This window comes from Caenorhabditis elegans, chromosome II (genome assembly GCF_000002985.6).
Source record: "Caenorhabditis elegans chromosome II".
Classification (NCBI taxonomy): domain Eukaryota; kingdom Metazoa; phylum Nematoda; class Chromadorea; order Rhabditida; family Rhabditidae; genus Caenorhabditis; species Caenorhabditis elegans.
The window spans coordinates 9,967,141-9,987,618 of record NC_003280.10 but is presented as its reverse complement, the minus strand read 5'-3'; the positions used below and the strand labels follow the sequence as shown (position 1 = coordinate 9,987,618).

The window sequence follows — 20,478 nt, the reverse complement described above, 5'->3', positions numbered from 1 at the left end:
GACCCGGGCACCAAGAAGCGAGAACTGTGCAATCATCGGAAACTGAGATCAATAGGCGATTGGTAGGTACGGCGGTAGGCAAGAATGTAAATCAAAAACGCGTTCATTCCAGATAAAAAAATTTTACCGCAATGCCCATTCCAATTTCTAAACAACAATGAAACAGTTCTGAGATGCTACTCAAAGAAAATAGGTATTCGGAAAACGGGTGAAACCAGTTTTTTTGGAAAGAATGGAAGGTCGTCACTAATTGAACTTAATTGCACTTTGATCATAGATTGTGATTGTGGCTAATTGGATCTTCTTTACAAAAGTTTGAGAAGAAGTTGCTACCTTATATATCAAGAAGATTTCGCAACCTATATCTATAGGCTTTAAAGATAAATTTTGAAATGAAGAGTTATAGATAAAACAGCTTTGAAAAAGAAGAAATCGTATTAAATATTAATCTTATCACTTTCAACATAGTTATGTAATAGACCTTGTAACCTTGAAGACTTGAAGCCGAACGAATCTGTTTCCCATTTCTCTCATTTTTCCAATTTCCAATGAATTGGCATCGTGCCAAATGTTATGCAAAACAGATGGTTTCAGGAGGAAAAAGACAATGATTGAGTGACACAGTGGTTGTTGAATTGTGGAAAGACACTACGTTCAAAGATGAAGTACACGGAACTGTCAGACCAAGAAAAAAAATTATAAGAAGATGAATTGAGAGGCGGAGATGGAGAGAAATTGAAGGTTGACCCTTGAGGAATGGCGACAGGTGTTTTTGTTGGTTGATAGGCGTGGCTTGTCAAGTATTGTGTGTGTAATGGTGGGAATTCGGAAATAAATTATAACGGATAGAGAGTCTAGACGTAGGAGGTGAACAAAAGAAGATATATGAGAGGGAAGAGAAGCTAAAAAATCTTTCTGCAAACTGCAAGTACATTGACAAATGGCATCAAATATAGAGTTGCACCATTGGGGGAAATGGATTTTCATACTGTCAAAAAGTGGCAATTTCTCAGTTCTAACTTATCATAGATTAAGAATTCACCAAAAAAAAATTGTTCCAATTTTTATTGGTATTTTATTAGTATTGGAAAATTGTTGGACTTTGAACCTACGAATGCTCTAAAATTATCAAAAATTTCAATTTTTATTTGTTTAAATTTTGGCAATTTACCAAAACTGACTGAAAATTTTGAAACCCTAAAAATATGTTTTAATGTTTTTATTTAGATACATATTTAGCCTTTCCACTCCTCACAATAAATATATTCTAGCCAAAATCCCTACTAGTAATCCAGCTCAAAATACTGTATTTTCCTCTGTTACAACCAATACAAAAAATGAAAAATTTAGTGCTGAACCGAAAAGTTGAGCGGTGTGCCGTACAAGGCCAAAAAGGGAAAGTCGACTACTATTTTTTTGCCGCTTCGATGCACACACTTGGCAACATGATGGCTGCAACGAAAAAAAAATAAGGCAATAAAGAGGAAAATGATGCGAACTATGGGAGAGAGAAAATTAGCATTAGTGGGGCAGAAAGACAAAAAGTTGAAAGGGTGGAGATTACTTTTAGGAAATTGTATTTTAAAGAAAACGTACAATATATGCATTTAAATTAAAATTCTAATAGTAAAAACTCTGAATCTTCCAAAAATTGCATTTTGTGCATTTTTAACTTTTGCTTAACTTCTCTAAAAAATTTTTCTAGATCTTTGTATTTTTTTTTCAGAATTTCAATTGTTGTGATTTCAAAATTACTAAAAAATTTAGTTACAGTCCGGCAAAAAAAAAAAATCAAAAATACAACAATACATATTTTTCCGATTAAGACCCGGACTTTAATTACGTTTTTGGTAACTTTTTAAACTACGATACCTTTCATCCAAAATGTTTTTAAAAAATTCAATGAAACGAAAATGGGAACACTCACTGCCAAATACAATTGAGGTTCGTTGCCAGAGAAAAAAAATCGTCAAACACTAATCGAATTTGACATTTTGACATAATTCAATATATTTCTAGACATACATATTGAATTTTTCATACTTGAAAATACTTTTAACATAAGAGTTCTAGGGGATCTATGAAGTTCCTTATGACAAGAGAATGATCTTTAAACACTCTAAACACTATTTAAAACGACGACACTAAACCGAAATAGAGCATTTTTAAAAAGTTTGGAGAGCAAAGAACTTGGCATGTGTCAATCTTTTTAGCGTGGGAGAACCGGGGCACTGCCGTGTCCCGTCCGTCCGTACAAATGAGATTCTAGCAATTTTCAACGGGAGTGAGTGAAAAAAGGTTGAGGAGAAAAATAGAAAGAGAAACAGAATAACATAGTAGTCGTAGTAGCTGACCATGGAATTCTGAATAGTCAAAAGAAAGAGGACGGGGTGGGGGAAAGGGACAGCTTCACGGGCGGTCCCCTCGTATTTCTTTTCACTCACTAGTTTTGCAACAACATGCACACAAACAGCCCGTGGGAAGAGAGAGTGTTGAATAACACGATGGCACTGAGAAAAGTGGGGTGGACGCGAAATTGAGATGGCCAGTGAGTCTCTCCTTTTCGTCGTTTTCCTAGCAATAGTGCACTAGTGAAAGAATTCGGTTGGCACCATGCCAAAATGAAGAGAGTGTTTGTCAATAAAAGATTGAGAGAGAGAACGAGAGAGAGTTGTAGGGGGAGGAGCTTAGGAGAGTGTGACATTTCCGCGAAATTGATGGGAGGCGGCGGGAATTGGAAATGATGAGATTTAGGTGTTTCCGGTGACATTCGGTGTGCTTTTGGAGATTTAGGGTTAGAGATTCTGATCATTGATAAGTAAAAAAGGAATTCCATTTTTCCATTTTTCCATTTTTGAAATGTCTAGACGAATGGAGTATCTTGATGGATCTCGCCACAAAAAAAGACTACCGTATTTTCACTCGAGCACCCTTGTTTGCAATAATAAAAAATATTTGAAAGCTTATATCTCGGTTCTCTTTGGCTTTATCAAAAATATGTCCACTGACAGTACGTGTGCAAAATATTTGTTGTATTTTGGTTGTTTAAGGTTTTTTGAGAAAAGTTAAGACAACTGAGATTTAGACCAGGGCTGTTGCAAAAAAAAATTTTCGACCAAAAAACAAAAAACAAAAAATTTTTTGGTCGAACTTTGGACCAAAAAACAAAAAACAAAAAATCGAATTTTTCAAAAATACCAAAAAAAAACAAAAAAACAAAAAAACAAAAAACAAAAAAACAATTCAATGTTTGATTTTGAACGGGACAAAACGGAATTTTTCATAAAATATTAAAAATTGAACGAACAGAAGGTTTTTTGTTTAATTTTTTGCGGAATCAGTGCTGTAATTGATTTTTTGGTTTTTTTGGTTTTTTTGGCGTCAAAAAACCAAAAAAACCAAAAAATCAATTTTTCCCAAAAATACCAAAAAAATCAAAAAAACAAAAAACCAAAAAAAACAAAAAAAAAACAGCCCTGATTTAGACCATCAAAGTGGGGGGGGGGGCCTACTGGTAGAAATATGGTATATTAGCCTCCCATTTATAATGTATTTTTAACAAGAAATAATTTAAACATCAAAAGTAAAAAGAGCTACTTGTTGGCGTTTCGAGGTGAGACCCATTCAAATATATCTGTGCGTCTTTTAGTGTGAGTTTCAAAAACTAGGAAATTACGATATGACTGGATTTATAGGTTTGAAATTTTTTTTAAAAACTTTTTTTAAGACGTGAAGCACGCTTTGAAAACTGAAAGCTAACTGAAAACCTATACCTCCCAGTGTGAAAATTTATGTAAACCGAGAACGTGAGAAGCTGAAAAACAACTGGTAGCCCGGCTAACGCTTGTGGAACTCGAATTGCTAGCGGGTATACGAGAGGAAAAAAACGAAAAAGGATGAAAACGAGACGGTGTGTTGTTGTTGTTTTTGACACCGAATGTAGATAGTGGTTGAGTGAGTGAGTGGGAGAGAATCACGATAAAGAAATTTTAAAGAGAATAAAAAGAACGGGAGGTAGAGAGCATTAACAAAACAACAATAACAACTATCGAAATACAAGCGGCGTAATGGGAAAAAAACTGAAAATTAGTAGTCTTCGGTTGGGAGAGGATGTCGGGGGATAGGGAAAGATTGCGTGTTCCGGTTTTGGATGCAGAAAAAAAAACGAAAAATACGGAGCTATGAAAAAATAGCAACCAAAAACCAATTTAATTGACAGTCTCTTCAAAATTTTGAGATTTCATATTTTCATGTTTAGTCGTGAACTCATTCCCAATTGGAATTTAAATACAGAGTTTGTCTTTTGCTTTAATATGTAGAAAATGTAAACATTTTCACTGTGTAATAAAATTCATAATATTTTCAAACGATTATACCTACTGAAACAAAATTGAAAAAGCTGAATTAATTTTGGAATTCCGTTGCATTTGAATTTCCTAACTTGTTTCCGATTTAAAAGCTGCTAAAAGTTTAAACTTTTTTTAAATTTTTTCAAAATATGTTAGATACAAATTTCTTCTGGCTATCAATTTTTTTACAGACGAAAATATCTGAAAATTGGTAAATATTCGTTTCGAATCTTATTTTAGCGAAAAAATCAAGGCAGTCTGATGAATTATTTTAATTGAAATCATTGAAAGTTTTTAAATAATTTAAAATTTTTTTTCAGCTTTCAAGGTAAAGGCTATTGACACCTACAGTACACCAAAGTGATACTGAAACCAGAAAAAAAGACTTTAGAAGTTGTTGAGGTGCTTTCAGTTTTGGTTTCCTCTAATCTCACCAATAAAATCTTCCATCTCCTCCTATTTCTCTCATTTTACGATTTTGTTTGTCCTTCTTCTCTCTCTTTGGTTCCTTCCCATTTTGGTACTAGATACTTGAACAAGACAACGTAGAAAAAGAAGAAGAAGAAGAAGCACTCCACACAAATTAGATCCGCTTCTGTTGGTGTGAAGAAAATGTTGAAGAATAGGAAGAAGAACATGATTTTAATTTCAATGTAAATGGGTGTTGCCTTCCGTTTGCCCACGGAACAAACGGAGTAATTAAATTTTTTATTCAAATGAACAATTTACACATAATCGTCAAAGACGGATTTTCTTGAAAAAGGTCAACTAGATGGAAAAGTCTAGTTCGACAAGTTTCCAAAATTTCCCAAAAATCCCGATGTTAATAAAATTGCATATTGTGACTGATGATGTGGTGTTGAAATTCCTTTCCGAGGTGCTTTTTTCATAGGACCATTATAGTTGAGAATCGAAAAAAATAGAGAAATTCATCGAAAAATGGTGTAGCAATTGAAAAATTATACCAAACATTGGAATATTTCAATTAGAAAAGGTTTTTCATTTAGAAAAGGTAAAAGGAAATTTGGTTTTTAAATTCTGAAAGAACACAAAATTTGCAACAAAATGGCTGCAGGGATTTTTGAAAAAGCTAGTTTGAAGCCAGATATGAATTTTTAAAAATTGGGAAATCTATTAATTTTGCATATAAATGGTCGATTTTATTCAATCTCAATTTGTGCACTAAACGGTATGACTGAAAATTCACTTTTTCTGCTTGAACTCAGCGGATAGCAGACCACTGTTTATTGATTGGATGTTTATAGAGTCCAACCGCAATTTGATACATGAACGCAGTACTTGGTCGGGTGTAAACCTGGTGGAACGCCAGGTTGTCGATGGACTCCGCCTAGTTACCCATCATGACACGTTGTGTATGTAACGAAGACCACACATTCATTCACCACATTTTCCTCTAACCCAGTGTGCTCTTCATTCGGTCTGTATCGAAAGATTGTGTGTTTTCTTTAAAAATGTATATTTTTTCACGACTATTCTTCCTAAATCTCTTTTTTTTCAGAAAATGCCTCCATATTTTTCGCCTAAATCTGAAGCACCAATCTGCGGTTACTGTCAACTTACATTCAGTCAAACGGGCTCAATGACTCGCCATAGGGACAGACTTCACACCAAGAATCACACGTGTCTCATCTGCGTCTCAAACTGTGAAGGTGCTCCGATTCTGGGAGAAAGTATAAAGAAGCACTTGCAACATGCTCATGGATATGTAGATGTACAGTCGTGTAGTTGTTGCCATTGGATTTTTGAGAACAAAATTCAACTGAGAACTCATTTGGACGCAATGAAAGCAACTGGGCAGCCAGGAGACGAGGTGGTACTAGCCAAGGGTACATTTGCACCAGGTTAGTTGAAGCTTTAAAGTAGGCACAAGGATGCCTGGTAAAAAATAGAAAGACGATAGGCAGTTATGAAGACTTGAGTATTAATATCAAATTTATTCACTCTTAAATCTTAGTAAATTATTTTCAGGAACACTATCACAAGCAGCTATTCTCCAATCCAAAGCCTACTCTGCCAATCGACAGCAAAAATGTCAGCAATCACTGAAAGTTGACTCTGGAGGATTCAATGATTTATCGGAAACACAACTCAAATTCATTTTGGACAACTACTCACAGATTGTTGGAGAACTGGAATCTCCCAATCCTAAAATCAGTGGATGCAGAAAGCGAAAATGTGGAATGACAATCCAGCATGTCCTTCGAGACGACGATTTCAAGAAAATCGAATTGTGCTAGAATTTCATTTTATCATCATTTTAATAATTTTTTTGTGATCTATATTTAATTTTTTCTTTGAACAGTTTTTTTTTTAAATGTCGAACAGCGATATATTTTTAATCTCAATAAATTTTTCTTAAAAAATCGTTTTCCACTCTAAATCTTATCAGAATGATGTGCGCTTAATTCCCAAAGTGCATTTATTTTTAGATCCTGTGGAAAATATTTTTAAAAAATGATGTCCTGAACACAGAGACCCTTGATATCAGATTCTCGGGTCATTTTTCTAGTTTTGCTTCGAATTAACTTGTGATTTGAAATGTACAAATACAAATATTGTAACTAGAAATTATTTTAATTGGTTTTTTTTTTGAGAAATGAACAAAAATATTATCGAAAAAATACGATAGCAAATTTTTTAAAATTTATTTTTGATCTACCTTGTTGACTAGACTCCTCCCCTTCCTTCGACGACTCTAAAAATAATCATATTTTCCATCGATTTTTGCGTGTTTTGAAGATCTAGAAGAGTACATGCTCCCACGAGGGTCGTCTCTTTCTCATTGTGTCTGCGCACTCCATCGATTCATCTCTGTGCAGCTGCGCAACTGTTTGATCTACTTGCAATGCGGGAATTTCTGGACACAGATTTCTCATGTGATTTCGAAAGGTTAAGAGCGTGTTTTTTCCTTTTTTTTTGTCAGTTTCCACTGCCCAGAAATGCCTCGCCACAATTTTCCGTTATTGTGTGTCTGTAAGCACCGATAAAGGATGACATTTTTAATTCTATTTAATAGTTAAGAAACATAATTTACTCTAGGGAGAGCATAGTGAAAGTAACATATCAAATTTAAAAAAACAATAATCCAAAAAAGAAATTCAGAAACCATTGTTTTTAGGTCTACTATCTGATGGAGTCTTTTTCAAAGCATGTGGTTAGCCACGCTCCGATCATGTACGACTACACTTGCGAAGGCAGAACACCACGTCCCAACTTTGGTCTGTACAAGCCTCTGAAAAAGGGAAATTTTCCAAAAACCGTATGTTAAATAAAAACGAAATGATAACTTGATAAAATGAATATTACAGAATGACGGTATGCAACACGATTTGGTCAATGATGTCTTGGGAGGAAAATCGAGCAAATATTGCCCATTCATTCTACCTGCCGGAATTGCTAATGATGGGACTTTCTACCTGAAGCTGGATTCAAAGTTTTGGAACGACAGCTATTGGCAGCTAAAATATCTGGTTAACCAGTCGGACTTAATGTTAGTTAACTATCAAAAAGCCACATGTAATATCTTAATTTTCAGAGAAGAAATTGGATGCCTCAACACGCAAGTACCAGAAGCTCCACCATTTTGGAAAAGGCATATTTGCCTTTTTTTTGTAGATGGAAAGGATGTTACCTTCTGTTTACTGGCAACAGACAAAGTGGGACCGTGGTCTGATATTGGTAAGTGTTATACTCACAGTTTATACACTAGTTATACGACTCTAAATTTCTCAAATATTGACGCCCTTAGTGAATGAGAAAATCGTTGCAAATTTTAATTATTGCAGAAGAGACATCAGCTCCGCTTCGCTTTGACTACCACAACCATCTGAGAGTCTGCGTGAGAAAAGACACCATCCAGGAATTTCAATTATGCACAATGGACAGTACTTTGCTGTCATGTCCACGACTCCGCAAAAAATATATGTTCAAAGGAGCGGGAAACAATATGGACATGGCCTGCTTGTGTATAATTACACTGAGTGTGGAGAAGCTCCATCAGTTGTGCAATCTGAACATCAATCATCAAGAGAGTCATTTGCAAGATGTTACTCACCCAATCTTCAAGAAGAGATCTTCTACTTGTTAAAAACCACGTCTGTCTACGAAACAACGAAGAGGATACATCAGGATCACCACATCCATCTGAATCCTAAGCTGCTGTTGAATCTGAAATTACGACAACATTCCAATCTTCAAGATAACAAGAAACGAACATTATCTGTCTAGATTATACGTTTCCTACCACTTCTTAGTTATTATGTTCTGTAGAATGTAGCAAACGTTTTATCCCCCTCCCTCTTTATGAACCTTATAAACAAACTAATCTCGTTCTTTTAACTTTTGTTCTATATTACTCATCCTCTTCTGTCTTATACATTTTGCTTTTCGACTCTTACCGGTCTTCCTTTTTTATAAGTAATTCTGTCCACCCCAATGATTATTAATTGTATGAATTACATAACGTGATAAACTGACTCTGGGTCTCATGGGCGAGAGCTTGGGTGTTTAACCGAATGTGTACAGAAAACTGAAAAACAGGCTGTAAACGGCGGTTAGTGAATAGAATCAAATTAAAAATTATTGAATTGGTTGGTCAAAGAAGTAGTATTTTCAGAAATTTCAGAATTGATGACAACCGTTTTGTAGATAATTTTTTTCAAAAATCTTTTAAAACATGGTTTTTGAATGTATTTACTAATTTTACAAAAAACACACTAACTTGGGAACTGTCAGAAGGTCCCATTGGTGTAGCACATAAGATCCTAAATTTAAATTTTAAAATGTGGTAATTTAAATTTAATGATAAGCTTAACAATATCAGCTATATCAATCATTTTTAGGAATGTCTCCCACTGTATTTCTTATCAGAATGATGTGATCTTATTTCCCAAAGTGCTTTTATTTTCAGATGTTCTGGAAAACTCTGAAAAAAAAATGGTTGCTCTCTTGAACACATAGAACCTTGGTATCGGGTTTACTTCGTTTTTATTATGAAAAATGTTTTTTCTGGATATCCCATTTCATCATATTTTTCATATTTCCTTCCGTATTTGTGATATTTCCAGAGGATTTTAGAGCACTTTTTTAGTTTTTTTTTTTGAGTTAACATTTTACTTACCATTACACAAAAAGAACGGTTATAACTGGCAATTGGTTGCCTCTTGGTATTTTTTTAAAGGAGCAAAACAAAATAAAACAACTTCAGGCGCACCTACCTGCCGTTTATTTTCTTAATTTTATTCAAGTTCAAGTTCAGTTGGCAAGATGTATTTATAGGACGCCTGACCACAGGTTTATGTACCTATGTGAAACTTTAAAAGCTCATATCACAGTTGCTTTTGGTTTTAAGAAAATTGTTCAAATTTGCAAATATAGAGAATTACTTCATACGTTTCAACAAAAGAAAAGCTAAGAATTAAGGCTTCTTTGTTTCTTTATCTTTATTCTCAACTTTTGGTACATCTTTCGGTTGATCCTCCGGTTGTTCCTTCGGTTTCTCGCTAACCTTCTCCTTGTCTTTCTTGTCTCCATCTTGTTCCTTCTTCTCCTGATCCTTCTTCTGCTGATCCGCTGATTCTTGATCTTCCACCTTGACCATAACTTTAACCGAATTTCCATTTTTCTTGTCTTTAATACTAACGATAACCGGCTTTTTCAGTTCGCCTTTCGCTTTCAACTTCACAATTTTGGACTCCTTTTCAAAAACTTTCGCCTCAAAATTTGCTTCGAAATCCGATGACTTCTCGATTTCGGCCAAAATCGGTTTGTCAAACTTTATGACGATTTTTGTCGTGTTTTGAGGCACAATTGCTATCATTTTTGATTTGTCTGATGTGCTTTCTGAAATACAAAATCTGGATTAAAAATCTTGAATTGTTTTGAAACTTCGGAAAAAGTCTTTTTTTGGATGAGACGATTAAAGGTTCATACTGTATCATTACGGTAATTCAATCAGACTTTTTTAAATCATTTGTCTAGTTGAACTTGCCTTGCTAAACTTCTCAAAATTTTCAAAACAAAAGAGGATATTATTTTGCCTGTTCCATTATTTACTTCAAAAATACATTATAGTTTTAATATGCAGAATTCGAAATAGTTTTTTGCTGCTATAAGGCATCAAAAGCCACAACGATGTGAGGGTCTGGGTGTCCGACAAAAAGTCATAAAAGTGCGGATCGTAAACAACGATCATAAACTTTTTTGCCCGTTTTGTTGGACGATCAGCATCCATTCTGGCGTAAAGTAAGTACGTTGTTTTGGTATCCAGTTTTTGAGCTACTTTTCGATTTTTTAGAAAAATTCTTAGAATTATAATTCTAAGTTGTGTTACAAATTTTTTGGTTGAGTAACAATTCAATTTCTGTAATCTATTCAATAAATTGAGTTAGGAAAAGTGTTGTAGGAAAAACTTACGCTTCAGTGGGACGGGTGCAAGAACATATTCCACATTGAGAGGAGCGGCTAGTGATGTTGAACATAAGGCTACGGAGAGTAAAATAATGAACATCTTTGGTTCGATAGATTTTTTTTTCCTGCTACTCATGGTTCCAAAATTAGGGTTTTATGCAGAATTATGTGTTCACATGCCAGGGTCTGGGAAACTGATATGTTCTCAAGTGGACGGTTGGGAAATTTTGGACATTAAAAGTAAAAATCATGGGAAATTGTTAAGATCAAAGGCTTATTGTGCATTTCTATTTTAGAAGAAGCTTCCCAATTAATAATACTAGTTAAATGCGAAAACATATAAAATATGTAACTATCTTGATTGGAAAGTGTTTGATCAGTACTGTTTTTGAATAATTAGTTTATATGCACATATTGATTGGAGCGTGGCTCTGTAAATAAAAATAAAATGAAGAATATCTTTTCAAATAGTCTTTACTAGGAGCAGCAAACAGGACGTATGCATCATTTTTGAATTTGTATTAACATTCCATTGCCTTGCCTACGTGCCTACCTCATGCCTGTTTTCCTAGGACACATTTTCTGCAATAATTTTGGATCACTTTTTAAATAAGTTTAGAACTTTCTTTTCCATGATTCTGGTTAAGTTTCAGATTAATCTACTTCAAAAAAGAGCAGACAGTAATATTTTTCCTGTGACGTCTTCTTTTTTAGCTTCGGAGCAAAATGGTGGTGTCGTATAGTTGCGTGGGTATTGTTTCGACATCCACCTACACAATCAACTTTTTCGCCTCAGTAGAACTCTTCTACTGATGAGATAATAAATTATATCTGCACCGATGAACTTGTAAATATTATTTACGAATTTGAAAAAATATATAAATTCAAACTTTGATGTCCACATCGTCGTCACCTCCAAACATGTTTGTTCAGTACAAATCTGTGCAAATATTTTTCAGTATTTTTCTCTGTTTGATTTGGCAAAAAATTTTATCTTTCGAACTTTTAGAAAAATCTGGAATTGCTCCAAGATCCAGTGTTCTTGTTCGAAAACGGCTCCACATCTACGTGTAATTTATTCACAGTCGGAAAAAACAGTTTTCTCTCCGTCTATTGTTCCCCTATTCCTTCCGTTCCTACCAAACCATCATCCGCGCACCCATCCTCTCCCAGCTTCAGTGCATTTCGATTCTCCCCCCTCTTTTTCTTTGTTTCCATGCGATCAGACAGTCTCTCACCCTTCACTGTATTTGTTTTCGTCTAAAAATTTCCATCGATTGTCTCGTCTGATATTTTGGCTCATGCCACCTGTTTTCCGGATTCAGCATGGTGCACTTAAGTCCACTGATTTATGATTTAACTCACAATTTCTAAATCTACAAAAATTTCAGTGCCAGAAAAGGAAAGCATTGCCATATTCAAAGTTGAAATTTAATTTCAAAATTTAAATTCCGTTTGAAAAATTTCCACGTTCAAAAAAGTTATTTATCTCCAGACCTGTGAGCCTCAGAGTGGAAAAGAATAGGAAAAAAGTAGGTTTGTGGAGTACTTTTCTCATCTAAACAACGCACCAACAACCATCGCCTCTCACACTTTTCCACATTCTCAATTTCAATCTGACTGTCAACTTATCTATGTCTCTGTGGCGCCCTTCATTGCCGCGCCTCTCTGCATCTCTGGTGGGCTCCTCGTTTTCAATGCTTTAATGTTGCACTAGTGTTCTCTGTCACAGTCTCCTGCTTCTTGTGCGCTATTTTTTGCGCGTTTATTGCCCCCTTTCTGTCCTCCATCGGCGCAACAAAACAGTCCGTCCTCACAATGTCTGTATTTTAGGATTTTAGGACGAATGTTCTGAATCTTCAAAAACATCAGAATTATTAGAACTTTTAGTAATATTCTACTCTTTTCAAAGTGAGTTTCTTTTTCTTCTTGTGTTGCAGAAATGTTTCGTTTTTTCATTAAAAACTTTCAATTTTAATTTTTAAATTTAATTAAATACAGTAATACGGAGTACGGTGCACAAAGTCCGCAGTTGTCCGCAAACACCATGAGGCTCACAACCCAGCATCTTACGCGCAAATATTTTTTATCCTAATTTTGTTTCCGATTTTTCACTTTAATGCTTTTATTTTCCAGATGAATCGCTTGACAATGTTAGAAAAAGGATGTGACCCAATAGCAGGAGGCTCTCCGAAGAATTCCTACACAAAATCACCAAAACCAGGTTAGTATTTCATTTTTTAACGCTGAAATATTTTCAAAATAATTTTAATTTTAATCCTGGGCATGTATGTTTACTGATGTAATTTTTCTTCCTTGTTTAAAACATTTACATCTATTTTAATCGATAATTTTCATTGAAATCAGCTGAAAAGTTCATATTTCCCGATTCTTATCTGCAATTTTGATCACTTTCGACGCCCCGCCAAAGAGATTCTTATCATCAGACAACAAGTCATAAAAACGGGAAAAATCGTAAAAAATTAGTACTGGACAGCTGTTCAAAAATTTTTAACAGTGCAAATAGGCGGCTACTCATTGACAAATAGTACAGTTTGAGAAAATAAAATAGTTACTATATTGAATGCAATGAAACCAAAAAACCTCGAAATCAAAAGAAATTCAAAAAAAAAACTGTTCCGGCACATTGATCACGAGTGTTTTCAACAAGAAAATGGCGTTAAAGGAATAGTGTAATTTTGAATTTATTTAACTGGTGGAGATTTTAAAAAGCTATCATGGTAAAAAAAAATTATTCGACTTTTTCGAAATATAGCTTTTTGTTCCAAATTCATACAGACATTTCCGTCAAGAAAACTATGCAGATTTTCTGTGATCATCAGAATTCATTCATTGTGGGAACTGAGAACTCTGGAAAAGTGTTCTCGAAATCTGTTCTACCGTAATCCAGTCCACTTAAGCTTTGATCAATAACAAAAACATTTTATTCTGCCATTTCACACGTTCTCCGTCTCACAATAACACTTTGGAAGGTCATATGAATGTGTGCAATTTGTTGGAAATGGATAAGGTGAGAGATCAAGGTGCAGAGAAATTGGAACAGAGAACCCAACAAGCACTGATCTATCAAGTCCCTCGTTTTGAACAAAACTACAATGCAAATATATGCTTCCTCGATATATAGTTTGTGAGAAAATTGCCTTGTTTGGTCTGTCGAAGTCTAGACAGAGTACAGAAATTTTCACAGTTTTTTCAATCGTCGTCTCGTCGAATATTCGAAAACAACGATGTTTACTCTCTGTCTGATCCCTCCGTCTCTGTGAATATCACAATATTTTCAACTTCACAGCTTTACCGCCAGATGTTTCTTGTTTTCCGCTTCGTCCGAGCCCCACTCCGCCCACTTCTGAACCACGCCCGCCGAGTGACCTCGTTTTGGTCAGATACATAAAATCATGCGTCGTCTACTGACTAATTCTAGAAATCCCGAAACAACGGATTTTCGTGTCAATGAAACAGTGGTTTCAGCGATCCCAAGCCTTACAGCAGGGCCTAAAAGTGTTCAGTTTTCAAATCGGGTAGAAGTTGTGATGGTTGATGCGGAGAATGAGGTGGATAACAATATAAGTAAGCTATCAAAAATCTTCTGAATAGAATACAAATTTCCCTTTTTTACTTCTCTTAGAATTTTAATAAAGTATTTATTTCCAGACACACCAGCATCCGAACAACGTCGTAACTCGACAAGTGGTCGCCGCCCATCGTTTTTGTCTCAAGTTCGTGATCTCATCCATCCACGCACCGGAAGTCTAGGAGCCAGTATGTTCCGTCGTCCAGAAGCCACAAGACGTGTACAGGTGGCTGAGTGCAACGTGGAAGCGGTTTACGATCTTCGAGACAAACATGCACACTTCTACGATGATGACAATGGATTCCGAAGACCGCGATCCAATAGTTCGGATTTGTTGATTCTGAGGAAAACGTCTCGTCCGATCTCGTTCAATGTCGTTGGAGTTATTGGTTAGATTTTAACTGTTCTACCCAACCACGAAGTTTTGCAATTTTTGCATCAAAAATACGCTACCCGGTCTCGACACCACTAAGAGTAATGTAATTACAAACTTCAATTTCAAGTACTCTTTAAAAGCTTGTCGAGACGGGTTACTGTATTTTGAGCAAATTTCTCGTCTGAGCAAATAGAAAAATTATTTTTATAGAATCATATTTTCAGATCAAAAAACGGATCCCTATCATCAGTACATGTCAGTCGTGGATGTGTATGAACTTTGCCCAAACAACTCAAAAGTGATCATTATTGATGCATCGACTCCTACTACCCGGGCATTCAGAATCATGAGAGATCACAACATCACAACTCTAATCGTTTGGGATACCAGTGATGCTCGTCATGTGAAGAGAAACATTCTAACTCTCACTGATTGCCTTAATGCGATCCGAAACGAAACACCACCGGCAGATGGTCAAGTTCTCAGAGCTTCGGATATCTTGAGTGGAAATCAACTGGTCAGTGTCTCAATCTCGTCGAAAATTCTGGATCTTTGCGAGGAACTTCATCAGAATCGTCTGCATCGAGTCGTGGTCTTGGATGATGCGAAAGAAGTTGTCAACATCATTTCTGTTCGACGTGTCATCGCAGCAATTCACAAGCAAAACAGAAGTCTTCACTTTGCACAGTGGCTGTCCAAATCGATTGGAATGTCTGCCATTGGAACATGGGAGAATGTTGCAGTGATTTCTCAGAATGAAACCGTATACAGAGCTATGGAGGATATGTTAGGATTCCATTATTCCGCGCTTCCAGTCGTCGATTCCAAGCAAAATGTGATCGGCGTTATCACGAAGACAGATATTTGCAAGGCACTTCCACGTAACTTCATCGAACCAAAGCGTTGGCTTCAGGAGACTAAAGTGTCTGATATTCTTCACATCTGTAAGAGTCAAATACTGATCTCGTCGGCTGACAGCGTTGGGCAGGTTCTAGACACATTACTCGCAGGAGACACACAAAGTGCATTCGCTATTCACAATGGAAAGGTATAAATTTAACAACATTTTTATTTTAGTTTAGAGGATCTCTGGATCTCTAAACTAAAAATAAATAATCCAAAGCAATTCTAATTATTCAAAACTTTATAATTTTCAGGCGATTGGTGTGATTTCTCTAACAGATTTCCTATCACACATTCTTCGTTCTCCATTGGCAACAACTGATGAAGAACCATCACAGGAGCCAGCGATGCCACCCACTCCGGAATCCAATTCGAGCAGCACTGAAAATGTCTGCAGCAAGCTGAAGAATCTTTAGATTTTCCCAATAAATATTCCCCGTTTTATCCATGCATTTTCTCGATTTCCGTTGTTCCATTCATTATTTATCCCGATTCCTCGTTTAAAATAAGTAGAATTTCAACCGTTTCCTAGCTTTTTTCTCCCAGTTAATCTTCATCGTTTCGCTCAATGTTTACCATTTTCCTGTAATAATCATATTCTTGTTTTTTTTTTTGGTTTTTCCGCATCATTTCGGTCCCATTTTTCTCTTCTTACAACACCTAGAGCTTTACTGCTACCTCTTGGGGATAATTTGTAACCCCAAATTTCACTTTTCATGCCTCCTGACAAATCACATGCACTTCCATAATAATGTACTTATTTTCTCGGTTTCTTCTGTTCCTTCTTTTCCTGTTTCAAATTGATGTTTCCCCCGATTTTCAACTGTTCTTGAATTCTGAAGTTGTTCCTTCTTCAAATGAGTATTTAAAACAATGTGTTGTAGAGTGATTATTTTCAGAACAAAATGATATCTGAAGTTCATAGAAATTTTATATTTCAGATTAATTCAGATTAATTGAGATTTCTGGTGTTTTTTGAAGAAAAAAAAACTCGAACGCCTAGAGCTCATCGACCAAAAAGTGTTTATCAGCGTTTTTCTATGCGTTCTCTCAGAATTGCATACTATTTCCATAAGACACTACACTCTAACTTGTTTACCATTTTTCACATACACAACTTTTCCCAACAGAAATTCTTTTTATTCTTTTATTTTTAGACGATTTTTTACTGAGTTTCCACGAAAAAAAAGTTGTATCATAATTACTTCAAAACTTAACACTTCACTTTAAAGACGCATACAGTATTCTGAATAGGTCTCGCGACGAACTCACTAGTCAGCCAAATGTTAAGTTCAATTTCTTTTCATTTGAGAAAAAACTAAACACTGAAAAAAGGCCGTAATAGCGAATTTCACTAAATTACGAGTTTCTGAGCATTTCATTTTGCTGTGACGATTCAAAAATAATGTCTCTAATGTGCATTTTCAAAGTGGTCACCATTTTTTCGAATAACTCCAAGTTTCCAAAGCTTCTTCTTTCAGAAAATGGCATTTCTCGGTTATGGAGCTGCCGCTGCTCTCGGCGGAGCTCTCGTTTACGCGAATCTTCCCACTTATTTGACAATCGGAGCTGTTGCTCCAACCTTTGCTCATTTGGCGGCCGCAAAACTTGTCCCAATTCGTGGTGGACCGAAGGAAAAAGAAGTTGTGGAGAGAAATGAGCAGTTTACGGTAAACATTTTCACTCTAAAATTAAAATTATTTGAGAAGTTTCAGGCCGACTCGTTGTTCAAGAAAGGTCCGATCATGGTGATGGCTGTACGTCGTCCGGGATGTATGCTGTGCCGTCGTGAAGCTGCTGAATTGCACACACTGCTCCCGTTGCTCAAGGAAAAAGGAATCGAACTGGTAAGCGCTCCTTCAAAATAGAAAAATTAAAACTTTGCTTTCAGGCCGCCGTTGTGCACGAGACTCGTGGAGCAAATGAGTTCAAGTCTTGGTTCTCCGGCGGTGATGTCTATTTGGACACTGATCGCACTTTCTACGGTCCAAACGAACGCTGGCTGCCAGTTTGGATGGGATTTCTTCGTTTCGGAACTTACTCGAATGTTTACAAAGCAAAGAAAGCCAAGGTCGAGGGAAACATGGAAGGAGAGGGAAGACTTTTGGGAGGTACGAAAAATTATTAAAATTATTTTTTCATAATAATTGTTCAGGTGTTTATTTGATTGCTAACAACGACATCGTGTTCACTCATTTGGAGAAGGAGTGGGGAGATGCTGCCGATATCAAGGAAGTTCGTGCTGCCGTCGAGAAATTCTCGGAGAAGTCGAAATAATTTTTTAACTTATGTGTTTTCTTAATTAATTAAACGAGGCTACTTTTTTTGTAAAATAAACTGACAAGAAGCTATTTATACAGATCACAGGTTGAAAACAAAATACCGACAACAAGTCAATGAACAAGCTCGAGAACACCCTGACGTATCAGCATTTCGCAGTCTTGGCGTGGAAGGGAGTGCTGAAAAATGTTATACATTATTTAAAAAATTAAAAACGGGATTTCTCTTTTTTCAAATAAAGAAAAATTCGAAGACTTACCAAACTATCCTTGGACAGCTGAACTTGAGTTCCATCTGACGTTTCAAATTCTCCATAATCCTCGAGAGCTCTAACTTGTACAAAAAGTGACTTCGGTGGTGCAGAATGAAGCAGCAGATTAACACCACCTTCTCCAAGATTGCTTTGGAATCTTGCCAATGTGCTCGAATACTCATTGAAAAACTGAATTTCCGCATCGCAGAGGGCGTTCTGAAAAATAATGGTTGACAAATTTTAATCATGTGCACCGATTACCCTAACAGACGCGGGAAGAGCACCTCCATACTTCCATCTGAATGATCGAATCCTGTTTTTCCTCTCGTTCACATAGGCCATCATGCAACGCTGGAAAATTGAACCACTACAATATTTCAAAAATCGACCTTCTCGACTTACTCGAATATGGCACATTGCAGCTAAACGAGGTTGAAGAAGCGTAGAATCATGAGGGAGTCCTGCACGGATTTTTTCACTGAAAAATATGATTTTAAATCAAGAAGTCACGAACGAATCGGTACGCTTCCGAAATGTATCACTTACACGACGGCAGCATTCTTTTGAAACAACTCATCGATTTTCTGATAACATTGGCGTACAAGTTCTGTCTGAAAAGAACTCAAATTTAAAGCAGAAAATAGGATATAATTTTACGTTATAAGGCGGTAATACATCTGGATTTCTTTTCATCTCTAAAACAAGTTGTAGTGCTTTGTCGGCGACGCCTCCTCGATTCTGATCGCCGGAACTCATTTTTTGAACTGCAAAAATTAAAAGTTGATTTGAAAAATAAAATTTTAAAGGGAAATACTTGATTTTAAATATTAAATTCGAAAATAAAAAACATTAAATTTAAAGTCCTCGACTTTCCCACCATTTCGGCTCTTGTGAACTAGTTGTAGACTCGGCCACGGCCATGGGTCTCGCAGCGATTAGCCGAAATGTATCGCCGCCCGTTGAAAACTGCACACATTTTTCTTAAGCATTTTTTAAAAGTGGAATATTGACGATTTTTCATTATTTACTCAATTAATTTCTTCTAAAATCAAATATATCACTAAATTCTGAGTTAAATTCGTTTTAGGCGTTACTGAAACGTAATCCCATGGTCGATAATGATCAATGTTTACAAAAATACATGTTTATATTTAAAACAATATTTAGCACATAGTTAAGGATTATTGGAGCTGGAACGTTCTTTTTTAAATGTATATTCTTCCTGATATTCATGTGTATATTTGCTAAATTGAACAAAATGCCTGTTTTGGTTGTTTTTCTAATTAATTTCTTGTTTATTGATTATTTGGCTTAATCGTTACTCGATTCTCACTATTTAATTAAATATCTGGTTTATTTTTATTTTTTTAATTCTTCGAATTTTCAGTTATGGCCTGGTTCCGTCCTCCACCACCACACACTCAACTCAGACCATGGGTTCCGGACGCGATCTTTATCCCGATCTCTCGCGCCGTTGAGCGTGTCGGAGTGTTCTTCTACAACCGGTTTGTCATTGTCTGAAAACGACGAATAAAATTCTTTTCCAAAAATAACCGATATAATTTTTAGCGTGTTGAACAAGACCGAGGTTGGATTGTTCGACAAGAGATGGAACAAGAACGTTCACGGACCATACTGCCACTGGAGATACTACGGAAAGCTTGATACCAAGTTCATGGATGTGAAGCTAGGAGATCTTCCAGCCTGGATGGCTCGTCGTGAGAAGACCCCATCTGCCTTCTACAACGAGTTCATGCGCAATATCTGGAGAGTCCACAACCTCTATTACTCAGGACCAGTCTACAATAACACTGTTCGTTTAAATTTAAAAAAAAAATACTAATTTTTTTTATTTTTAGGTCAAGGTAATCTTCCGCTTCATCTTCGCCTACTCGTTCCTCAATTGGCTCGTCAAGTCTCACCGTTACGTCGATTTCCAGAAGACGATGTACCATTGGTAGACACCATCCGATTTCGTCTACTCTTCAAAGCTCCACATACAAACTCTGTCGCTGGGGGAGGACGAAACAGCCATCCGATTTTTTCGTATTCTTTTTTCCCCCAATTCATCTCATTCTCGAGACGTCTTCTGTTAATTTAGTCCCCTATCGATTTTGTCCGTTTGTGTCTTTTTTCTATGAGAGAATAAATAGTGTATGGATCGGTTGAATAGAAATATTAAGAAGAAGGTTAGATAGCCGATGCGATTTTCTGGATTTTTTCGCTGTCGGCTTTATCTTTAGATTTGAATCTGTAGATCTAAAGTTCCGATTCTATAGAAGCGCGTCTTCATGTT

The 20,478-nt window shown here is 36.0% G+C and overlaps 7 protein-coding genes and 2 non-coding genes across 10 annotated transcripts; 6 read left to right on the top strand and 3 right to left on the bottom strand.

Annotated features, from left to right (window-relative positions):
* The first annotated feature begins 5,758 nt into the window (after nt 1–5,758).
* Nucleotides 5,759–6,733, top strand: sdz-38 (C2H2-type domain-containing protein). The gene is made up of 3 exons (NM_063757.3): nt 5,759–5,823; nt 5,869–6,211; nt 6,339–6,733. The coding sequence occupies exons 2-3, from the start codon at nt 5,872–5,874 to the stop codon at nt 6,605–6,607; spliced, it is 609 nt and encodes a 202-aa protein (NP_496158.1). The 5' UTR covers nt 5,759–5,823; nt 5,869–5,871; the 3' UTR covers nt 6,608–6,733.
* A 758-nt stretch (nt 6,734–7,491) lies between these two features.
* On the top strand, nt 7,492–8,854 carry ZK892.6 (uncharacterized protein). Its single transcript, NM_063756.2, has 4 exons — nt 7,492–7,629; nt 7,679–7,860; nt 7,906–8,048; nt 8,156–8,854. Exons 1-4 carry the CDS (start codon nt 7,543–7,545, stop codon nt 8,455–8,457), a joined length of 714 nt encoding a protein of 237 aa, NP_496157.1. The 5' UTR covers nt 7,492–7,542; the 3' UTR covers nt 8,458–8,854.
* Nucleotides 8,855–9,741: 887 nt separating this feature from the next.
* Nucleotides 9,742–10,914, bottom strand: R53.8 (AMIN domain-containing protein; the record flags this gene model as incomplete). The annotated part of the gene is made up of 2 exons (NM_063755.2): nt 9,742–10,211; nt 10,785–10,914. The coding sequence occupies 2 exons, from the start codon at nt 10,912–10,914 to the stop codon at nt 9,787–9,789; spliced, it is 555 nt and encodes a 184-aa protein (NP_496156.1). The 3' UTR covers nt 9,742–9,786.
* A 2,000-nt stretch (nt 10,915–12,914) lies between these two features.
* On the top strand, nt 12,915–16,569 carry aakg-5 (CBS domain-containing protein; the record flags this gene model as incomplete). 2 transcript variants are annotated; one of them, NM_063754.6, is made up of 4 exons in its annotated part: nt 12,915–13,002; nt 14,451–14,759; nt 14,971–15,794; nt 15,904–16,501. In NM_063754.6, 4 exons carry the CDS (start codon nt 12,915–12,917, stop codon nt 16,063–16,065), a joined length of 1,383 nt encoding a protein of 460 aa, NP_496155.1. In that variant the 3' UTR covers nt 16,066–16,501. The 2 variants fall into 2 exon arrangements, with proteins under 2 accessions (NP_496155.1, NP_871971.1); NM_182171.4 differs by lacking the exon at nt 12,915–13,002 and adding an exon at nt 14,084–14,366 and having other exon boundaries at nt 15,904–16,569.
* Nucleotides 16,570–17,130: 561 nt separating this feature from the next.
* Nucleotides 17,131–17,999, top strand: R53.5 (Peroxiredoxin-like 2A). The gene is made up of 4 exons (NM_063753.6): nt 17,131–17,319; nt 17,365–17,496; nt 17,541–17,760; nt 17,805–17,999. Exons 1-4 carry the CDS (start codon nt 17,134–17,136, stop codon nt 17,924–17,926), a joined length of 660 nt encoding a protein of 219 aa, NP_496154.1. The 5' UTR covers nt 17,131–17,133; the 3' UTR covers nt 17,927–17,999.
* Nucleotides 17,989–18,946, bottom strand: psf-1 (putative DNA replication complex GINS protein PSF1). The gene is made up of 6 exons (NM_063752.6): nt 18,840–18,946; nt 18,729–18,793; nt 18,585–18,660; nt 18,444–18,533; nt 18,189–18,398; nt 17,989–18,108 (listed from the first exon to the last, which is right to left on the bottom strand). Exons 1-6 carry the CDS (start codon nt 18,936–18,938, stop codon nt 18,043–18,045), a joined length of 606 nt encoding a protein of 201 aa, NP_496153.2. The 5' UTR covers nt 18,939–18,946; the 3' UTR covers nt 17,989–18,042.
* Nucleotides 18,947–19,035: 89 nt separating this feature from the next.
* Nucleotides 19,036–19,165, bottom strand: R53.11. Its single transcript, NR_051563.1, has one exon. It is a non-coding gene; the product is annotated as an Unclassified non-coding RNA R53.11 (non-coding RNA).
* On the top strand, nt 19,077–19,242 carry R53.9. The gene has a single exon (NR_051562.1). It is a non-coding gene; the product is annotated as an Unclassified non-coding RNA R53.9 (non-coding RNA).
* Nucleotides 19,243–19,569: 327 nt separating this feature from the next.
* On the top strand, nt 19,570–20,342 carry R53.4 (Putative ATP synthase subunit f, mitochondrial). The gene is made up of 3 exons (NM_063751.10): nt 19,570–19,687; nt 19,752–19,995; nt 20,042–20,342. Exons 1-3 carry the CDS (start codon nt 19,572–19,574, stop codon nt 20,141–20,143), a joined length of 462 nt encoding a protein of 153 aa, NP_496152.1. The 5' UTR covers nt 19,570–19,571; the 3' UTR covers nt 20,144–20,342.
* The last annotated feature ends 136 nt before the right edge of the window (nt 20,343–20,478 follow it).

Bases quoted from the DNA above. Each gene is read 5' to 3' on its own strand.
- sdz-38 (NM_063757.3), top strand. From the start codon at position 5,872: ATGCCTCCATATTTTTCGCCTAAATCTGAAGCACCAATCTGCGGTTAC. The intron at 6,212-6,338 runs GTTAGTTGAAGC...AATTATTTTCAG, and splicing joins CAAGGGTACATTTGCACCAG to GAACACTATCACAAGCAGCT.
- ZK892.6 (NM_063756.2), top strand. From the start codon at position 7,543: ATGTACGACTACACTTGCGAAGGCAGAACACCACGTCCCAACTTTGGT. The intron at 7,630-7,678 runs GTATGTTAAATA...TGAATATTACAG, and splicing joins AGGGAAATTTTCCAAAAACC to AATGACGGTATGCAACACGA. The intron at 8,049-8,155 runs GTAAGTGTTATA...TAATTATTGCAG, and splicing joins GGGACCGTGGTCTGATATTG to AAGAGACATCAGCTCCGCTT.
- R53.5 (NM_063753.6), top strand. From the start codon at position 17,134: ATGGCATTTCTCGGTTATGGAGCTGCCGCTGCTCTCGGCGGAGCTCTC. The intron at 17,320-17,364 runs GTAAACATTTTC...GAGAAGTTTCAG, and splicing joins AGAGAAATGAGCAGTTTACG to GCCGACTCGTTGTTCAAGAA. The intron at 17,497-17,540 runs GTAAGCGCTCCT...CTTTGCTTTCAG, and splicing joins AGGAAAAAGGAATCGAACTG to GCCGCCGTTGTGCACGAGAC.
- psf-1 (NM_063752.6), bottom strand. From the start codon at position 18,938: ATGAGTTCCGGCGATCAGAATCGAGGAGGCGTCGCCGACAAAGCACTA. The intron at 18,534-18,584 runs GTAAGTCGAGAA...TCAATTTTCCAG, and splicing joins CTGCAATGTGCCATATTCGA to CGTTGCATGATGGCCTATGT. The intron at 18,399-18,443 runs GTAATCGGTGCA...ATTATTTTTCAG, and splicing joins CTCTTCCCGCGTCTGTTAGG to AACGCCCTCTGCGATGCGGA.
- R53.4 (NM_063751.10), top strand. From the start codon at position 19,572: ATGGCCTGGTTCCGTCCTCCACCACCACACACTCAACTCAGACCATGG. The intron at 19,688-19,751 runs GTTTGTCATTGT...TATAATTTTTAG, and splicing joins GGAGTGTTCTTCTACAACCG to CGTGTTGAACAAGACCGAGG. The intron at 19,996-20,041 runs GTTCGTTTAAAT...TTTTATTTTTAG, and splicing joins GACCAGTCTACAATAACACT to GTCAAGGTAATCTTCCGCTT.